This window comes from Bos indicus, chromosome 24, assembly GCF_029378745.1.
Source record: "Bos indicus isolate NIAB-ARS_2022 breed Sahiwal x Tharparkar chromosome 24, NIAB-ARS_B.indTharparkar_mat_pri_1.0, whole genome shotgun sequence".
NCBI classification, from domain to species: Eukaryota; Metazoa; Chordata; class Mammalia; order Artiodactyla; family Bovidae; genus Bos; species Bos indicus.
This window is the reverse complement of record NC_091783.1, coordinates 1,454,928-1,475,565: the sequence shown is the minus strand read 5'-3', so window position 1 is coordinate 1,475,565 and position 20,638 is coordinate 1,454,928. Positions and strand designations below refer to the sequence as shown.

Genomic DNA, 20,638 nt, shown 5'->3' with positions numbered 1-20,638 from the left:
CCCGTGATGTGAGGCGGCGCCGGTCGCGCGCCCGGGTCCCGCAGGCGACGGCCCCTCCTCGCCGCGCGGCCGCTAATTGCGAGCGCGGCCTCATTTGCATAGGCCGCCCGAGTCCGCTGGAGGCCGGCCAATCGGCGCGGCCCTCTGCTAATAGCCATGCATTATTCACCAGCCTAATTGCTCAGCCCCATGCGCGGCCCGCGCAGCCGCCGCCGCCGCCGCCCGCGCCCCGCGCCCCGCGCCCGCCCGGCCGCCCCGCGCCGTCCCCGCCGGCCGCCCCGCTGATGCCGCTGCCCTGCGAGGGGCCCGCGCGCCGCTAGCAGCATGTCTCGGCGCAAGCAGGCCAAGCCCCAGCATCTCAAGTCGGACGAGGAGCTGCCGCCGCCGGACGGGGCTCCCGAGCACGGTGAGGGGCCGCGGATCGCGGGGCGGCCGGGCGTCTGGAGGGAGCGTGGGCCCCGCGGACCCAGAAAGTGCCCGGGCTCCCGCGAGCCGGTGCCTGCCGTGTGGCGCTCGACCCGGGCAGGCCTGCCTGGGGATCCGTTCCTCCGCCGGAGCGCGCGGCGCGGGAGTTTCGGGCGAAGTAAACTTGGCTCGGCCGCCGGGAGTTGAGCTGCGCGCGGAGGCGCCAGGGCTCGGGGACCGCTGGGAGCCCGCGCTGCCCCGCGGAGGCCAGCGCGCCTAGCCGGGCGCGGGCGGGAGGGGCCGAGCTGCCGCCTCCGCGCCGCCCCCCAGGCTCACCACGCCTGGACACTGGGGCTGGCCTCTGCGATCGCGGCGCCCACTCGGGAAAGCGCGGCGGCGGGGACGCGTCCCGGGGTCTCCCACCGCCGGATGCGGGCCGGGGCAGCTTTGTTCGGCGCCCGGCGCCCCAGGCGGTGAGCTCTCGGAGCGGATCCGCCGCCCTGACCGCGGCCTCCCCCTCCCCGGCAGGCCAGCGGCGCCCGGTGTGCCCCGAGGGCCGCGGAGCCCGCGAGGTCCGGGCGCGCCGACAAACCAGCGATCCCATTCCGAGGCGAGTAGGAAGTCGGTGTGGCCTGGCCTTTCCTAATGGCCGCCTTGGGAATTAACCCCGGGTGAGCTGCCCCGCGGCGCGGGGGGTGGTCGTGCACGCGGTAACCCCGGCACGCTTCTGTCGCTTCTCGGTTTTCTGGGCCTTTTCCTGCTCTTGGAGGCGCCGCGGCCACTTCTGCAGTCGGCTGGAGGGTAGGGACTTCCTGCCCATCCAGGAGGGAAGGTAGGAGCCGCGAAAGTAAGCTCCGGGCCAAGAGCGGGCTGGCCTGGCGCGCCCCAGCCCGGGAAAGTGAAGGCTCGGGCCTCGCGCCGCCCGCGGGTCCCCAGGGTGCGGGAGGGGCGGCCGCGGGGCTATCGCGGGACGCGGGGCGACCCTGCACTTGCCCGGAGCCCGGGCACAGAGTAGTGTGATCCTTACGAAACAGGCCGGCCAACTTTTTGGATTAACCTATTATAAGTGGTTTAGAGCAGATACGCATCTTTGCTTTGGGAACTAGGCTGCAGAAAATAAAAGGAGTTGAAGAGTTTAGCGAGCGGTGCCGTAAAGTTTGCAAAAGCAGGTATTCGTCCACATCGGAATGGAGAAGGGAGCAAAGGCTTCTTACGCGGCTGGGAATTCAGGAATTAAATAAAATTCGTGAACTCGTGAGGGTCTTTTTTGTCGCAGCGGAGGTAAGAGGTTCTTATCTGTGTCGCCTGGTCACCCAAGATTAGAACGGGAGATATGCTAAAAAGAAACGCTTGCATATGGTGGGTAGATTAAGGACAAAGAATCTTTTTGTCATGGAAATGGATTTTTTTTTGTTTTGTTTACTTCATCACATAGAATTTCTCACACTTGGTTTGTTTTCTATTGCCCTCAATGACTACATGATCAAATGAATGGATTTATTTCTGCCGAATGAGAAAGACAGTCTTTCCTTCAAAAGAACTACATTGCATCCCAGTGAGGAATTTTAAAGCTTTATTATTGTGGCTCCTGAATAGCTTAAAATCGGCTTTCACAGCCGCCCCAAAATGCAACAATGTAAATACTTCTCAGCTTTGTAGGGTCGTTATCAAAATGTGCAATGTCTCTTTTTATTAAAGCATATTTTAATTAATAGAGTAAAACCCCTTGTATTTAACAATTAACAAGCTGAGACACTGCTATTCATTTTTAATTTCACTTCAGAAATGCGAGCATGGTGAACCTCCTAGTGTAGCATGTGGAGGGGTCCAGAGCCCTTATTTGAAAACCTAAGATGGAGTAAATTATTCACAAGTTCTCTTTTGAATTCCCCTTGTTGTTACTGAATTTATTTAGGGGTGAAACATATTCAGGATTTTTTTTTCTTTTAACCCACCATGGGATTAAAGTTTTTGTCTAGGCTATGTTTTTCACAATCATTCAGAGTTGTAATCAAGATATTGCCACAGTTCCTGATCATACTTTGCAACAGGCCAAAAATAGCCTGTCTGGGGCTGAGTCTCAGTCAAGGAGTGTGTTCCCGCGATTGTTCCGGAAAACTGTTTAAAAAATAGTTCTTTCTGATTTAATTATTCTGAAGCTGATTGTTCATGGAGCATAAAAGATACTCTGTTCTCTGTTCACTTAAGGAATGTTCATGTATGTATTACTCTGTTGTGCTGATCGCCATTAGGAGGAGAATTAAGTAAAATATTTTTTTTAAGATAAATGGTTGTGAAAACTAAATCACTCCACCATGAATTCAGATATTCTCAGAATTATATTTTGTTAAAAGCAGTGGAAATAAACTATGCATCAAGTTATAAGTGAACTAAGTTTACATTGTTTTAGAAAGGAAGTAAATAATTCCTTTGTATCACTTTGGGTGTTACATGTTAATTAAAGCAGTAAATGCCTGCAATAAAATTGAAAGTTCTTGATAATGACATGAAACACAAATATTCTATGCAAAATTTTGAGTATGGTATGGGCGGGGCAGAGTGCACAGTCACATCAATTTACAGTAAAAGGCTTTATTTCTTTTAAAAGAGAAATGTGACTGTTATTTTTCAGGCTTTAGTTTTTAGGCAAGCAGTGAAAAGACAGCTATCCAAAAATGCCTTAGCACTTTCCAGACCTTATTGCAAAAGTGAACTATGATGACGTATGTAGAACGGGAAAAAGTGATAAAGATTTACATAAAGTTCTAAAGTTATTCGGTTGTTAAAGATGTGTTTTAAGGATGGCTGGGACTTGACTTACATTCCCAATAGGTACTATCTTTTAAAATTGTAAAGTATTTCCTTCCTGTTTCTGAAAATTTAGAAATAAATGGGATGCAGTTTTGGGATTCAGTTAATTAAATGTATGCCACCAATATGGAAATCCTTTGAGCCAGCTGAATGTTTTTGTTCTAAGAAAAATTAATTAAAACTTCTAATGATGGAACAGCACTTACACTCCTACTAAGAGCTTTAAAAGGTGTATTATTGCTATCCTTCATTGGATAAAATACAAATTAGGAGGGATATATTTTATTGTCGTTAGGAGGAAAATATGTATATGAGGAAGAACAAAAGAATGTTATAATTTAAATCAGTTTGCCATCCTGTATCTTGTTTGTTTTTTATTTTCTGCCAACTCACAGTTACATGGCTATCTTAAAAATCCTTTAAAATGTGGTGATCCTGTGATTTAAGACTTTACCAGTGGTATTCAAAGACTGTGTTTAAATTAAGGGGAAGAAGGCCCCCAGCCCTGGGTGCTGAGATCTTTTCTCTTTTATCTGTCTGTGCACGGTTTGCCTTCAGCGCTCAGGGCACTCACTCACACACTTACAATTCAGCATTGCAAAGGAAACAATACAGAAGCCACTTTCTAACATCCGTAGGCAGACTGTTTTCTCTGAAACATGAAAGGTAAGGAGTAAGTTAAGCAGGAGGGGAAAGGAAAAGGAGAATTTGCAAACATTTATTTTTAAAATGGCAGTTAAAATCCTAATCTATTTAAAAATGCATAATTTGGCGACCAATAAAAAGTCTGCCAATTAATTCCCACCGTACAGAGAAAGAGCTGATTATGTAAGAGGGATTTTTTTAAGGCACATTTAAACTTCCACAATCTATACATAATCCAATATTTTTAGATCTGTTTAGATCCAGAAAAGGAAGAAGGTATGGACCAACAGCAGGAATTACTTAGCAAGCTGATTATTTTTTGTATACAAGATGATGGCAAAAGCAGGCAAAAGTGGGTCAGATTTCATTTTCAACTACAGTCTCTAAGAGGCTTTGCCATTCACCCCAAGATAGCTCTGAGAACGTTTTCTTTTGGGGAGAATTCAGCAAAGGTGCAACCAAGGTTTCCGTTCTGTACTGAACACCAGTTAGAATTTAACATCCTTAAATGTAAGTATTTTATTTGCATGAAATAAAAACCTGCTTAACTGCCAATGAGGTCATGCCCCATCCTTTAAGGCTGGAAATAGTTTCAAGAAGGAGAATTGTTAAATACTACTTAGAAGAGGAAGAGGTTTTGTTGTTTTGTTAGTTTTCATTTCCTTCATGGTTTCTTGACCAGTTGCCAGGATAACAACAGCCTCGTGAGAACGAGAGCTGATTCCACTGCCGGTGGGCCAGGTTTGCTATCACAGCATGTGTGATGCTGCCCACACTTCGTATAAGACCAGGTGTAAATAAAATCTATGTAGACATTGAACGTTTACTATTACTCTACATAAACTTTTATATTTTACAAAAGAGCCCTGTCCTTAGATTTTTTTGTTTTTCACTATTACTTGACATAAACTTAAGCCCTATCCTTAGGTTTTTCTCTCTAATTTGAACACTTCTGTGATCTCGAAAGCAGTTAACCGTGTGATTTCCAAGCTGACGAGTAAGGCAAGTCGTATCACAGCAAGTGTGAAATATTAATTGAAATAATAAAATAATGTAATGGGCTCTGTTTATGTGAGAGATCAGGGTTGGCCTGTTTGTTAATTAAAGGCAAAAGCTCGGGTCCAGGGAGACCTGAGGCTCTGGGGTGGCATCCCGGCGCCCCTCCGTGGGCCTGTCTTTTCCAGGCATCCTGGATTAGTCCTGCTGACCATCCCGGACCCCTCCCCCTCTGTGTTCCGGGAAGCCTTGGGGCCGCACAGGGTCCTGCCTGGTGGCCTGGAATCTGTGAGAAGGTGGGCTTGCAGGGGACTGGCAGCTTCCTACTGCTCTACCAAAGGTGGGTGGCTCAGAGCACTGCTGCAACAGACCTGCTGGTTTAACCTTTGCCTGCTTTGCCCTGCCAGGGGTGGCCACTAGATGTCAAGCTCATAATACAATTAGTGCATCTGCGCTGTTGACCTTGGCAACAGGACTCACCAGTGTTCTGTTAAGTGTTAACACTGGCTCTGAGAGTGGACTGGAGACCCACAGGTTTGCCCTGTGCTGCTGGGCTTATCAGATGCCCGGCTAGTTCAGCACAAGTGTTTATAGTTCTCCAAGAGGGAGAGAGACCCGTTTTCTTTTGTGCGGCTGTTACATCTTGAACTGTTTAATTAACCCTGCAGGTGCCGTGGCTCTTGGTCTTAATTCTTCAGCATTCCTGGTCCTCTTTGCTGAGTGCCCTCTCCAGACCGCCGTTTGATTGTTGACTGTAGGCTCAGCGCAAGCAGACGCTGGCTTCAGACCCCGGGCAGAGCTTTTCCTGGAGGATTTTTTTTTTTTTTTTTGCTCATGTGTAAACTTCCCCTGTAGAAATGGAACAGTGTGCAGAGGTGATGGCAAATCCTGGAAATGATTTAATAACCTGAGACCGAGTGCAGGAGTCGACGGTTACAGTCGACGGATGGGCGCCTTCTTCCTGGACACGGCGCAGTGTGCGCAGCTGTGGGGTTCTTCAGGCCAGGTGTTTGTACATCCGAGAGGCTTGGCTTATTTCTTTATCGTCGTGCCGGTGGATATGGAAAGTGAGGAGTTGGGGGAGGACCTAGGCAGTTGTCTGCATAGATGCATGGTGGAGTAGCTCGTTTAGCTTCATGTGTGAGTTTATCTGGACCAAAAAAGTGACCCAGCACAAACCGTGCTTTCCCCTCCCCTAGTTTTGATCGAAATGGTCTGCATTGGCCGCCGAATTTCAGGTTTGTGCGTTGCTCGTGAGGCACAGATAGTGATATCCGTGCATTCATCGGAAGGGTGATTACAGCATAACATCTGAATGAAAGAACGATTGTGCAACCTTGAAGTGCAACAAACATCTTATTATTTGATACAGCGTCGGGCAGATAGTTAAGACAAGTGAACGTTGTGGCTGCTTTCCAGCTGCGTGCGTCCATAAAGGAAACAGTGTTCTCCCTCCCCGGTGCTTCACCCCGCAGAGGAGAACCCGCAAACCTTTTAAACAGAAGGCGTTTGGTGCCTGTGCCACAGGTGGTCCGTCCTTAACACATTTGAGGCGTGGGCCACTGAGTCGGCGGAAGCCGGCCTGCGGGTCAGCGCGGCTTGGGCGAGGCGCGAGCGCCCTCCGCTGTCCGGCTCCGAGCGCACACGCTTGGAGGTCTAGGGAAAGGACAAAATTTTTCTATCGCGTCTGGAATTTCTTCTACATTGTTAAACACAGTAGGGGTCTCTATTTGTCTCCTCCTGTTTCACAGCTTGGGCTCAGTATGTGATAATTCATCTTTCTTTATGGGATTCAAAGCTATCATAAGGAGTTAAAAAGAATTAATTTGCAAGAAAATAGTGTCTCCTAACAATTTGGGAAAACTTGAAAAATGCTTCTTAGATTTTTAAGGGATGGAAAAGACACAGGAGAAAAGTACAGTTTCCTTTCCTCGAGACCCACGTGCGTTTCCCAGTTACTAATTAAAGTGAAGAGGTTAACATCCGTTTTCCCATAAAGGACAACTTTTGCTTCTCCTCTTGTTAAAAGGAATTAAAAAGTGTAGCAGAATCAAGGTGAAAGTTTGAGCTTGATCAACAAAATTATCAAACACCTGTTTACTGCTCTGTGTAAGTGGTTACTTATTTACAAGGTACTGCCCTCAGGATGCAGAGAATAAAAACGCCTTACTGAGAACTCCACTTAGAATTTTTTTAGGAAAGCGTCATGTGGCAAATATTCTCATCAATATTACAGTGATGCTTTTTACTTGTAGCTTAAAAAGATCATCGGGCATGTAAGCACTCTGCCAGGTCATCTCTACTTGGAAGACCACCTTAGCTTTTGCAGGCAGTGAAGACCTGATCCCTGTATAACATGATCCTTGTATATTGTATAGCAGACCGGGAATTGGAGCTGAGAGAGAGATAGCGCAAGGGGAGGTCCTTTCACACCCAGAGAGTTATAAAGGGGACATTTTTGTTAAACATCCTCTGTGTTTTTATTAGTGAGAAGGGGGAAAATATGTACTTTTAATACTGCTGTTGAGGCCCTCCCTAGGTTGGAGGCCTCTCTCTGAAAGGCGAGGGAAGCCTTTTGCCTCTCCTGTGGCGCACGTGCTCAGGAGTGCTTGAATGGTGAGCGTTAGAAGCCCTGAAAATCTCATGTATAAATAGTAAGTGTGGGGCTAGCTGTAAACTAATTGCACATTTCCTCTCCAGTTGAAATAGCTTCAGCTCCTGCGTGTCCCTCCTCCTGACTGCGTCCAGGAGAACAGACCCCATCGCCAGGCTGGCAGCCATGGCCAATGCATCCTTCATGTTAGCAAAATAAGGTTATTTTCACAACAGCTCCTTCTTCCCGTTGACAGTCAGTCCAGGAAAGCTGTGTGGCACTTTCAGAAAGTAACCTTGACCAAATACTCCTGTTAACCAAGAAGGGAAGATTCCTGCCTAAGTTCTGTTCCTGGGTGCACTGGTTGGCATTTTTCTCCACTAGTTCTAACCCTTGCACAGTCTAAGCCCCTGACTATGTGCAGTTAAGTCTCTTAAGTCGTTGATCTGCCAATATGCAAAAAATAAATTATTTTGACATTAATGATAATGTTAACAATGCTTGTTTTTCAATTGTCCCTTTTAGGAAGAAAGAATTTCCTATTGCATTGGAAATAAATTTCTCAAACTTGTACTGTTGTTACAGTGGCTCATAGACATGGCTTTACCGTGAAACAAAAATTTTAAAGCCATATCAACAAATGGATATAATAACTTCTACTTTTAGAATGCAAAAGCCAGTTTCCAATGTAAGTTTAATTAAAAGATAGTTGAATCCGACACAATAGTGGCTTAAAACAATGGCAGGATTAAAGGACTTTAGACGTTATATGATAAAATTTGGAGCTGCTGTCAGATCTTTCCTATAAGGGTTTTCTTGTTATAGAAAGCACTTTTTTAAAGATAAGTACTTCCAGATTAGCATGTCTACGCTGTAACACGATGCGTGTAGCCACTGTAACGAGAAGCAAGTTATAACAACTTATTTTGCGTCTCACCCCGAACGCGACATAAGGTCGCTGCTTTCACTCTGGGCTCAAGTGTGGTCTTGCTGCTTCTAAAGAGCTCTGTCCCCAGTGAAACAGGCTCGCTTTGGTTCTTCTCTCCCAACCAATTCAGTTGAAGTGCTTGTTGTTCTTTAAAAACGTTCTTAAAATATGCACCCAAAATTTCTATTCCACACGTGACGTATTAGAGTCTTTTCATTTGTATTCATTGCATTCAAGACTGTCTTGTGAAATTTGTGCTTCTCTATAACTTTCATGGAATGCTAATCCCACTCAGATTTGATAGTGAAACAAGTAGAAATTAACAATTGAAGTGATCATGTTACCGTATTTCATGCAGACCCCAGTAAGAAAAACTATAGGTGGTGATGCTAAATTATTTGCCCTCAATACTAAATATGAATTGTATTGAGGAATTTTTTTTCTTCACTGATTGTAGTTTTTTAAATATGTTTTAGTTAAAAGGCAAATTTATTATGAAACTTTGTAAAATCCAACAACTGTTTAGTTAGGTTCATTAACATAATGAACTAACAGGCCCTAATGTTCAGAATGCCATTTTCACCCTATCTCCTCTCTTCAATTTTGCTTTCCTTCTTGGATTTTAGAGGCGTACAATGCAAGTTTATTTTACTTTGGCAAGAATATCTTCATTGTGTTTAGGTAATTATCAATTTCCTTTAAACAAAATGGCTTATTATTTGGTAGATAGTGCTTAAATATTATTATTCTGTGCATGGTTTCTACAGTTGAGACACAGTTATAATTTTGCCCACCTGCAGTGGGGGCAGGAGGAAATTACCTTCCCAGCTTTCTTGACTTTGCAGGTGAACCCCACATACTTAGTACATGAAAAAAGCCAATGGAAATGTTAAAATGTATCTTTAAAGTAAATAGAGATTTATTTGGGTTTCTTAAAACCTTAGAGAAAAGTACAGTGTAAAATAAAATCCTGTTTCCTTATTTCACATGCCATAATGTGTTACAAAGAAAATCTGGGAAATGCTCATTTGTAAAGATGAAAGTTAACGTAAATTCTTCTGGCAGTCGTCGCACTTAAAGCGATCCAGCAATCAGCCAATTTCCAAGCGTTTTCTCAGTGAATTGTCCCCAATACATACTCCATATTAAAAAATATATTCTTGTATAGCACAGGGAACTATATTCAACTTTTATATATTCAACTGTTATTCTTTAGTAATCTATAATGGAAAAGAATCTGAAAAAGAATACAGAAATAAAACATAAATATGTGTATATACAAAATAATCACCTTGCTGTACACCTGAAACTGGTGCAACATTGTAAATCAACTGTACTTCAATCATAATTTTTTGGAAAAGAAAATGAAAAATATTCTTTGGACAAAACATACACTGTTTAATTGTATAAAACTGTAAACGTATATACCATGTGAATGCTTTTGTATACCATGTAAGTTATACATTTTTTTCTTCTCTGGGGAATAAAGATGTAAAAATAATTTTTCAAAAAATTAGCAGTATTTAATTTCTCTGTATTTTTCTCTTTTTTTGTAGTTTTCTTTTTAAAAAGTATTAAAATTAAAACTCTATGAAGACTATGGCTGGCATTTTATATCATAGCTTTAAAGTGTTAAAATTAACTTTTAGAATATTTTGTGTTCTGATAATTACACTATTTATGATACAGTATAACACTGATTCCAACTTGATTGCTTAATGCAGATGAACTTTTTAAAATGTCCACTAGTGCATTTTTTATTATGTGGGTCTGCAGGAGAACAACCCACTGTTATAAACAAATTGTAGAGATTCTTTGCCTTTTTAAAATAGGTGAACTAAAATGTGAGATAGCCCGTGTTTTCTTATCATTAAGAAATTATTTACCTGAAGAGTTGAGGCTTTTTCCCTGCCCTGTTCCATAACCCTTGCAAGTTTCAGATCAGATTTTGCATACATAGAGCAAAGTTAAGTACTCCAAGTATTTATTTTGTTAACGCTGCTATCTGCAGTATAAATCAGCCATGTCTTTGCTTCCAGCTACACTCGACCTCATTACAGACACCGATTCCGCTCCTGCCTCTGTGCAGTAAGGAGACTCCTTGCAGTCTGAGCTTCAGCACTGAATTTAGTTTAAAAGTCTAGCAGGTCTTTATGGGCTGCAGCTCTAACTTTTTCCCCCATCAAATGGTTGAGCCAGTTAAGAAAATGCTAATTGAACACCACTAATAATTTTTTAAAGGCACGTATAAATTACCTGGAAACAGCAGCCTCGCGGGGAGCAGCCAACCAGCTTCGAATTATAGTTTTATTCTCTCCTCTAGCGGAGGGACTAAATGTTTTCACTGGATATTTTTTACAAGTCAGATTTCTCTACTGAGATCAGTGCCGAATCCTTCCTTCCCTAAAACCCTAAACGAGAAAACATGGAGGCTTCTCAGCAAATCCATTTGTTGATGTTTCAACAGTCAATGGTTTTCGGGGATATGGACCTGAGGGTGCGTGGCGCTCACACTCCACTGCTCACGACAACAAAGGGCCGGCTTGAGGCTGTCACTTGTCTCTGTCCAGGTGATTTGTTGCTGTCACTCCATCCGCAAGTTGACAAAAAGCAGTTGCAAGGCAGTTTTACCCAGGCCGGCACAGGGAGCCTGAGCACCCCATTGAGGGCTGCCTGTCACCCCAGCCCCCCCCCCCCGAAAATAGGAGCTGGGCATGTCCTCGGATGTTGGTTTCTCCTTCCTGTATAGCTATTTATTTGATCAGGTGTGAATGAGAATCATTCATTATACAGGGTTGTTATTCGGCACAAGAGGGTAACGGGAGTCGGCAAGTCGCTGCCTACAACAGTAATTAAACATGTGTAACCAATTAGAGGGTTTCCACCATGGCACAAGCATATAATTTGCTAAGTCTTTCTATGTGAATAGATGAAAATAGGTACAAAAAGTGTGTCTGACTACAACATTCTCATGTTAAACATGTCAACATAAATGAACTTTAAATATATAATTTCTAGTTTGTTAACAATCTGTGGGACACGATTGGCTAGTAACAGTAACATATAATTTTGGTTCATTTTGCCAAGAAATATTGCATCTGACAGAGGCAATTAATTGTATTAAACATGATTAATTTTAGGCACAGACTATATTGATGGTATTCGTTTGGTGAATCCTGAAATGTAGAAACGTACTGTATCTGGAGGCAAGTGCACCCGCTAAAAAGATACAGGATTGATGTGTGGATCGAACTGCAAGTCGGGGAGATTGTTTTTCTGAGCAGAGATGTAAGAAGTGCTTATATATTCTTTGTTATATTTACAAATGAAAGTATTTAGCTGAAATTTCCTCCATGAAATAAATGCCCATTGATTTGAAAGGTTCTGTAGAATTACATTAAATCTGTAATGTCTCCGCGCGGCATAAAGATAATAAATCTCCGTGGTCCGAGCCCAGGAGAGAGGCTGCAGCCGGCTCCCCTGTCAGGTGCTGACGTGAGTTTGAAAGGTTACAGATTAGTTTAGCAATGTTAAGCGAACTGGCAAAGGCATCTCTGATTTTGCTGGAAATGAGGAAGCCGGATGGTAGGGGAGTCCTAATGAGCCCATCGAAGGCTGGCTTTGTACCCAACAGACAGGGTGGCTGCAGATTGTATGAAAATATTGGAAATCAATGGCTTCTATGGAATTTCATTAAGAAGCAGTATCCACAATTGATAGAGCCTCATAATTTGATGGATTGTGCTAAGAAAATGATTAGCTAGCTAGAAAGAGTCATAGAATACACACGCCAGGACGTCAGAAATGTTGAAGTGGGGTAATTTGTACAGAATAAAAAATATTGATTTTACTTATGTGCAAAATTTTGAGATGGAGGGCGGGCTGTCTCTCGAGACCCGGCTGATGTAATGTCTTGCTTTTTCAGCGGCCCCCGGGGAGGGCACCGAGGACGCGGACAGCGGCAACGAGAGCCGGAGCGGAGGCGAGGACACGCACGTGTGCGAGAAGTGCTGCGCCGAGTTCTTCAAGTGGGCCGACCTGCTGGCGCACAAGGAGGCCTGCACCAAGAACCCCCTGGTGCTGATCGTGGGCGAGGATGAGCCCGCCCCGCCCTCCGAGGACTTCCCCGAGGCGTCCCCAGCCAGCTCGGCCAGTGAGCGCGCGGACAGCGAGGCTGCCGAAGAGGCGGCGGCAGCGGCGGCGGCGGCCCCGGAGGGCGGGGAGGCCGTGGAGGCGAGGGCACCAGAGCGGGAGGACGAGCCCATGGAGGTGGGCGCGCCCGCGGACAAGGGCTTCCAGGGCCCGGGCGCGGCGCATGCGGGTCAGCCGCCTCCACCGCCAGGCCCCGAGCCGGCCCCCGGGGCGGCCTACGGCATGCCCAGCACCAACGTGACCCTGGAGACCCTCCTGAGCACCAAGGTGGCCGTGGCGCAGTTCTCGCAGACCTCGCGGGCCGCGGGTGCAGCGGGCCCGGGCGGTGGCGTGGCGGCCGCGGCCCTCCCGCTGATCCTGGAGCAGCTCGTGGCCCTGCAGCAGCAGCAGGTGCAGCAGCTGCAGCTCATCGAGCAGATCCGCAGCCAGGTGGCCCTCATGAGCCGCCCGCTGCCGCCATCCCGGCCGCCGCTGCACCCCGGGCCGGCCGCGCACCCCACCCTGCCACTCTCGGCCGGCACTGGCCCCGCGGCCACGGCGCAGGGACCCGCCGCCCCACCGGCGGCCTACGAGGGCCCCCAGCACCTGGCTGCGCCGGCGTCCACAGCCAGCACCCCGCACGTCGCGGGCGGAGGCCCCTCGGTGCCGGAGCCCGGTGCCCCCGCGTGCTCCGGTGCCCCCGCGACCTCCACGGCCTCCACCCCAGCGGCCGGCGCCTCGGGGGGCACCTCCCGGCCACAGAACGCCCCCACGCCCCCCGCCCTGGGGCCCGGGCCGCTGCTCACCTCTACACCCAGCCTGCCAAGCCCACTGCTACCTCAGACCTCCGCCAGCACCGTCATCTTCCCCAACCCGCTGGTCAGCATCGCGGCCACGGCCAACGCGCTGGACCCCCTGTCAGCCCTCATGAAGCACCGCAAGGGCAAGCCCCCCAACGTGTCGGTGTTTGAGCCCAAGGCCAGCACTGAGGACCCCTTCTTCAAGCACAAGTGCAGGTTCTGCGCCAAAGTGTTCGGGAGCGACAGTGCCCTGCAGATCCACCTGCGCTCGCACACGGGCGAGCGGCCCTTCAAGTGCAACATCTGCGGGAACCGCTTCTCCACCAAGGGCAACCTGAAGGTGCACTTCCAGAGGCACAAGGAGAAGTACCCCCACATCCAGATGAACCCCTACCCGGTGCCCGAGTACCTGGACAACGTGCCCACCTGCTCTGGGATTCCCTACGGGATGTCGCTGCCGCCAGAGAAACCGGTCACCACCTGGCTGGACAGCAAGCCAGCGCTGCCCACTGTGCCCACCTCAGTGGGGCTGCAGCTCCCACCCACCCTCCCAGGCGTGGGCGTCGGCAGCTACGTGGACTCCCCCAGCCTCACCCCCGCCAGCCGCTCCCCGCAGCGGCCCTCACCCGCGTCCAGCGAGTGCCCTTCTTTGTCCCCAGGCCTGACCAGCTCCGAGGCAGGCGTCCCGGTGGCTGCAGGATCCCCGCAGCCAGCACCCGGTGGATCTTCCCTGCCCAAGACCGAGCCCGTGAGCCTGCCCTGCACAAACGCCAGGGTAGGGGACCTCCCGGCCACGGCGGGGCAGGTCTCCACCACGTCTGCCCTGGCGGACAGCAGTGCATCCCCAGGCCTCTGCAGCCCGGTCCTCCCGGCCGGGGCCGAGCCGTTTAAGGCCAAGTTCCCCTTCGGAGGGCTGCTCGACTCTATGCAAACGTCCGAAACCTCCAAGCTGCAGCAGCTGGTGGAGAACATAGACAAGAAGATGACAGACCCCAACCAGTGCGTCATCTGCCACCGCGTGCTGAGCTGCCAGAGCGCCCTGAAGATGCACTACCGGACGCACACGGGCGAGCGGCCCTTCAAGTGCAAGATCTGCGGGCGTGCCTTCACCACCAAGGGCAACCTGAAGACGCACTTCGGCGTGCACCGCGCCAAGCCACCCCTGCGTGTGCAGCACTCCTGCCCCATTTGCCAAAAGAAGTTCACCAACGCCGTGGTGCTTCAGCAGCACATCCGCATGCACATGGGGGGCCAGATCCCCAACACGCCGCTGCCCGAGGGCTTCCAGGACGCCATGGACGCTGTGCTGCCCTACGACGACAAGGCCGCCGATGCTCTGAGCGCCTGCGACGACGACATGGACGACAACTCCCTGGAGGATGACGCAGAGCTGAAGGACGCGGCCGGCGACCCAAACAAGCCACTGCTGGCCTTCTCGGGCTCCTGCCCACCCTCCCCGCCCTCTGTCATCTCCAGCATCGCCGCCCTGGAGAACCAGATGAAGATGATGGACTCAGTCATGAGCTGTCCGCAGCTGAGTGCCCTCAAGTCTCTGGAGAACGGGTCTGGGGAGAGCGACCGTCTGAGCAACGACTCGTCCTCGGCGGTGGGCGACCTGGAGAGCCGGAGTGCGGGCAGCCCGGCCCTGTCTGAGTCATCCTCCTCCTTGCAGGCCCTGTCACCCGGAAACAGTAACAGCGAGAGCCTGCCCTCCAAGTCCCCGGGCCTTGGCGCCCAGGAGGAGCCCCAGGAAACCCCGCTGAAGACGGAGAAGCCGGACAGCCCGCTCCCCGGCCCCGAGAACGGAGGGGCGCTGGACCTGACGGCCACCCACCCGTGCCGGCCGGCCGTCAAGGAGGAGGCCCCCTTTAGCCTGCTGTTCCTGAGCCGCGATCGGGGTAAGTGTGCGAGCACTGTGTGTCGTGTGTGTGCCAAGCCCTTTGCTTGCAGGAGCGCCCTGGAGATCCACCTCCGCAGCCACACCAAGGAGCGGCCGTTCGTGTGTGCGGTCTGCGGGCGCGGCTGCTCCACACTGGGTAACTTAAAGCAGCACTTACTGACCCACAGGTTGCGAGAGCTGCCTCCCCAGTTGCTTGACCCCAACTTTACTCTAGGTCCCAGCCAGGGCACCCCGAGCCTGGGCCCTGGCTCCACGCCCACCACCATCAAAACGGAAGTGAACGGGCACAGCAAGGCCGGCCTGCTGGCCGAGGGTCCGCCGCTGCCGGCTGCCGTCCAGGTGCCCCCCGGGCCTCCGACGGTGATGAGCCCTGGCCTCGCACCCATGCTGGCCCCCCCACCGCGCCGGACCCCCAAGCAGCACAACTGCCAGTCGTGTGGGAAGACCTTCTCCTCGGCCAGCGCCCTGCAGATCCATGAGCGCACCCACACTGGGGAGAAGCCATTTGGCTGCACCATCTGCGGGAGAGCCTTCACCACCAAGGGCAACCTCAAGGTGAGGGTCGCCCGGGACCCCCCTCACCTCCTGTGGTCCTGGCTGAGGGGCACCCCCAAGAGAGCGTGCATGTGCCGTGTCTATGAGTGTTATGGACGAGTCTGCCTTGTATGTGTGCCCAGGTATGCGTGTTCCATGTGGCGCTCCCACGCACGTCCAGGGCCCAGTGAGGAGCTTGCCTTCCGTGCCGGTCTGTCCTCCCCTTGAGAGGCTGGTGCCGCCTAAGTGGCTGCAGGGTGTTGGGGAGATGCACACTTGCGGCCCTGAGTCCAGTGGGTCACTGATACCAAAATAGCTAGGCTTTTAAATGCTTCCACGTGACACGAGCACTGCTGATCCTGTCCAGAGGCCAGGGCTTTGATCTGTGGGTTTGTCCACGTGATTGCCAAGAGGGCCCGGTGGGCATTTGGCAGAAGCTTCCCAGCCTGAGGGCCAGGGGCAAACGGTACAATGATATAATGTTGGTATCGAAGATGCAGCGAGGCAGCCCATCTTCCCTGGAGGCAGGCTGTGTGGCCAGCACCACGGAGCCATTCAGGCCAGCGTGCTGCTTTCTAGCCCAGGTTAGCTGCATGTGGGGTTTCAGCAACCCCCTTCAGTAGGCACTGTGGACGTGGTTTCCACTTCCTGAAGGCCACCTGAGGTCCTTGCTGACCACAGGTGCCCAGACGTTCCCTCTCTGTTGGGGAGAAAACCAGAGAAAGGCACAGAAAAGGCAGGAGTTACAAGCAGAAGATGATCTGGGTATGGGGGGAGCTTTGGGACCCTCCAGGTGGCCTGTGGGTCTGACACCTTAGTGGGGAAATCATGCTGTCAAGCTGTGAACTGATAGGAGTGTCCATCAGCTCATCGGTCAGCTTGCCTTGTACTTGACGAAAGGAGTGTTGCAGGTTCATGTCTCAGATGTTCAGAAAACCTCACCTAACAAGTTTGTTGTCCCAGATGAATGCTCAGGCTGGGGAGGAGGGGACGGAAAGGAGCTGGAAGGCGTCCCCTGGCCCCGGATGCCCTGTAACCGGAGGCTGGGCGTGCTCACGCCTGAGTGTGGCTCTGTCCCCGCAGGTGCACATGGGCACCCACATGTGGAACAACGCTCCCGCCAGGCGTGGCCGCCGCCTGTCGGTGGAGAACCCCATGGCCCTGCTGGGTGGCGATGCCCTGAAGTTCTCAGAGATGTTCCAGAAGGATCTGGCCGCACGGGCCATGAACGTGGACCCCAGCTTTTGGAACCAGTACGCCGCTGCCATCACCAACGGGCTGGCCATGAAGAACAACGAGATCTCCGTCATCCAGAACGGAGGCCTCCCCCAGCTCCCCGTAAGTCTCAGCGGGAGCGCCCTCCCCCCACTGGGCTCCCTGGCCGCCGGGCTGGACAAGGCACGTCCAGGCAGCAGCCCGCCCATCGCAGGGCTGGACAAAGCCAACTCGGACACGGGAGGCAGCCGGCCGTTCACACGGTTCATTGAGGATAACAAGGAGATTGGGATTAACTAGCCACGTCCCTGCCCTGTGGGTCTCCTTCTCGGTTCACCCGGAGCGGGAAAGACGTCACCGGGTGGCCGCCCGAGGTGGCCTCCTGCGCTGCCCGGTTGCGCCTTTCAAGGTGAACTTGGGAACTCAGCAACCTTGGAGATAGATCTGAGTCAGAAAGAGACGTCTTCCGAGAGCCGCCTCGGAAGCCGAAGGGGCTCAGACCACATCCGTTCCATCCCTCCAGAGCCCGCCCCGTGCCAGGGAAACTCGTCCAGTGGTCTTGTTGGAATTAGTTAGAAACTTGAACTCTGTCTTTAGAACTCTTATCTCAATGACGTGGTCCAGTGCGCCTGACGCCGGTCCCGCACAGCACCTTCCCCTGTAGAATTTATGACGTTCAGATGATGCGGGTCACAGACAATGCAGCCTGACTATAACGGCAGCTTTTGTACTGCAGAATACATCTGGCTATGTGAATTTTTTTTTTTAAAGCAAGATTTGTTTTACTATAAATAAGTGGGTGATTTCCATGCAGGCAAAATCGTGAAGTTCTGTTAGGAAACAGCATGCTTTTCGTGTGCAAGCACCTGTCAATAACAAGCCTTTTTTTTTTTTTTTTTTTTAATTTAAATGTCTGTAGCTGCTATGTGGACAGTGGTCTCTAGTGTGGTCTGTAGCCCAGCAATTGGGAACAAGTCACAGACAGAACAAGTCACCGTGAATTATTCACAACATTATAGCAGTTGTGAGTAAATATTTCACATTATCAAAGCTGTACAATAAAAAGGTAATGTTTGTATAATGTGGTTGCAAACTCTTAATTTATACTATTGCACTTTTAGTATTTTGTATTAGGGAGGTTTGTCTATAATTTGAAAATTTTAAAAGATGTAAAGCATTTTATAAATAGTACTTTGATTGAAGGAAAATGAAAAAAAAAAAAAAAAAGCTGTTACGGTCTTAGGTCAAATGATACGAGAAATCTGTGCTCCTTAACCAGGAAAACCACCAGGACTTGTCCGTTCCTCAGTAAACTAGGGCTTGCCATTTCTTACATTGAGTGATTTAACTTTTCTAGAAAGCCCATTTAAAAGCTTGACCACCCCCAACAGAACTCTGGTGAACTCGTCTTAGGGCTGTGGCACCAACATAAGCCGGGAGGGGGGAGCCGAGCAGCTGCCGTGCGGGTGTGATCTTGCTGTCCCCGCTGCTGCTTCCTCGCACGCCCGCGGACCAGATCCCAACTGCCTGCCGGCCTGGCGTTGTGTCCAATAAACCGAGAGGTGCCGGGTGTCGGGCAGTATAATCCATCACAAGCGGGACATGTTCTGGTTTCTGATTTATTTATTACCTTCTCAGAAGCAAACGAAGCGCACTGTGGTCCAGTCGCTCAAAGTGCAGGCTTGTGCTGGTGACGGTCAGCTGCTCCGAGTCAGGGAAGGGCCCCGGGCAGGTGCAAGCGGCTCGGCTGAGCCAGGCCGTGTGGACAGGTGGTGTGTTCTACCTCATTCTGTGTGCTGCACGCGTGCCGGAGTCTGAAAGTGGGGCCTCCTCCAACTGCACGGTCCCCCGGGTCATCGTGCCCGGGGGCAGCGCCGGGAGGCGAGCCTTGAGGAAGGAGGCAGGCAGTCGGCCGCCTCAGCAGAGACCGAGCTCTAGAACGATCTTCCTAACAGAGCCCCAGCAAGCGCAGACCACATCGTGTCACTGAGCAGAGTTTCAGAGCCTCACAGATGAGCAGACCTAGCGGTGGTTTCTGTCGGAAAAGAGCACGGAACCCTCCCACTGTTTCCCACAGAGGTGGGATGGAGTGAGCCCCGGGAACCCTCTCTTCTCCCAGGACGGGTGAGGGTGCGCCTGTGTCGGGAACAGAAAACAGGTGCTCGGTGTCGCTGTGTTTCAGCAGTGAATGTTGTTATTATTTATCTGTGTCCCTTTTGGTGTGATTTTTTTTTGGGGGGTGGGGGTCGTATTTGGTACCATGTAGTGTTCTGTCCTCCCAGAAAGATGTGTATATACCGTGAGAAAAGAGAAATGTAAAGTGCTGTACATAAGGCAGCTCGCGGCGGGCAGTGAGACTGCCCGGCCTGTGTCCGGGTGAGGCTGTCCGTCTGCACGGTGGAGAGACACTTATTTTTCTATTGCAGCACCGTGCAGGGCCGGGCCCTCCCTGAACCAGTGCAGAGTTGTTACCCAGATCCAATATTTTTTATGACGAAATCTGTGGCTTGACACATCTACTGATTGAAATGGATGTCTTAGTCTAGGCTCCTATTTTTGTCATATGGAATTGAATAAAATGCAGGATGTAATATTATTTCTGAATGGCGCTCCTTGATTATTCTAATGGAAAAAGTGGCATTTGAGGTTATGGTCATTGATGGTGGATGTATATTTGTGGTGTTTCTCCAAGGACAGTCAGTCAGGTCTGACAGCTTAGATTTAAGCCATATCTAAGCGTGTCTTGATCGGTCTTGAAATTTTCATGTTTCACCTTTTTCTAAAATAAAAATACAGCCTTTTGATTGTGGTTTTTTTTTAATTTACATCTTTGATGGAAGAAGATGTGGTAGAAAATGTTTAATGACTAGAGACGGTTGACAGTGTCCATAAATGACTGCACTCTGAATGACCCTCCCGTGGTGGGCCGTGAGGAAAACCTCAGTTCTTTGGGTCCCTGGAAAACTAAATAGCTGTGCCTCTAGCCGTGATTCAAAGAAGCAGGCCAGGGAAGAAGGTGCGGGGCCCTCCCTGAGCCTGTCAGTCCCAGATGAAGGGAGCCCCTCGCTTGAAAAGAAGCTTTACCTTGCCAAAAACATGTGATAAGGCATAAAACCTTACATAATTTAGTAGCTCCTGGAGTTCAACATATATAATCCATTTCTTCTTTTAAAAAAGTAACTACTGATACCTAGAAGCCACAGTGAAGTTCACCTGGGAGACGCTGGGTGTTTCTGAAGTGTTGAGAAAGGTACTAACCACTAAACAGCTGCCCAGTCCCCCGGCAGGTGTCATATGTCATGAGCCTTAGGAATTAAAACCCTGTTGATTTCAGAGCTAGAGCAGAAATTATGAGAGAAACCGACTAAATCAGATAGTCATTTTTTTAACATATGGCAATAGTCATTTAAAGTAATTAATATAAATTAAAATGTAAAAAAAAAAAGAGATTTACTTCTTAATTCAAAAATGTTTCCAGTGTAAAACCAGAGGTGTTTGGGCTTAACAAGCCTGGATATTTACTTCTTCCTGACATGAACTCTAGCTGCTCAGACAGTATATCAACAAATCATAAATGCCAACAATCCCTAAAAATTATTTATTTAAATATATTTATATTCTAAGTTGGTTGCAGGAACAATTAACATTTCAAACTAATTAAAAAGCATTGCTTAAGGGCC

The 20,638-nt window shown here is 49.6% G+C and overlaps 1 protein-coding gene across 2 annotated transcripts; it reads left to right on the top strand.

Moving 5' to 3' along the window:
* The first annotated feature begins 251 nt into the window (after window positions 1–251).
* SALL3 (spalt like transcription factor 3) lies at window positions 252–19,762 on the top strand. Of its 2 annotated transcripts, XM_070778628.1 has the most exons (4): window positions 252–406; window positions 12,304–15,207; window positions 15,424–15,764; window positions 16,827–19,762. In XM_070778628.1, exons 1-4 carry the CDS (start codon window positions 325–327, stop codon window positions 17,256–17,258), a joined length of 3,759 nt encoding a protein of 1,252 aa, XP_070634729.1. In that variant the 5' UTR covers window positions 252–324; the 3' UTR covers window positions 17,259–19,762. The 2 variants fall into 2 exon arrangements, with proteins under 2 accessions (XP_070634729.1, XP_070634728.1); XM_070778627.1 differs by having other exon boundaries at window positions 12,304–15,764.
* Window positions 19,763–20,638: the final 876 nt, after the last annotated feature.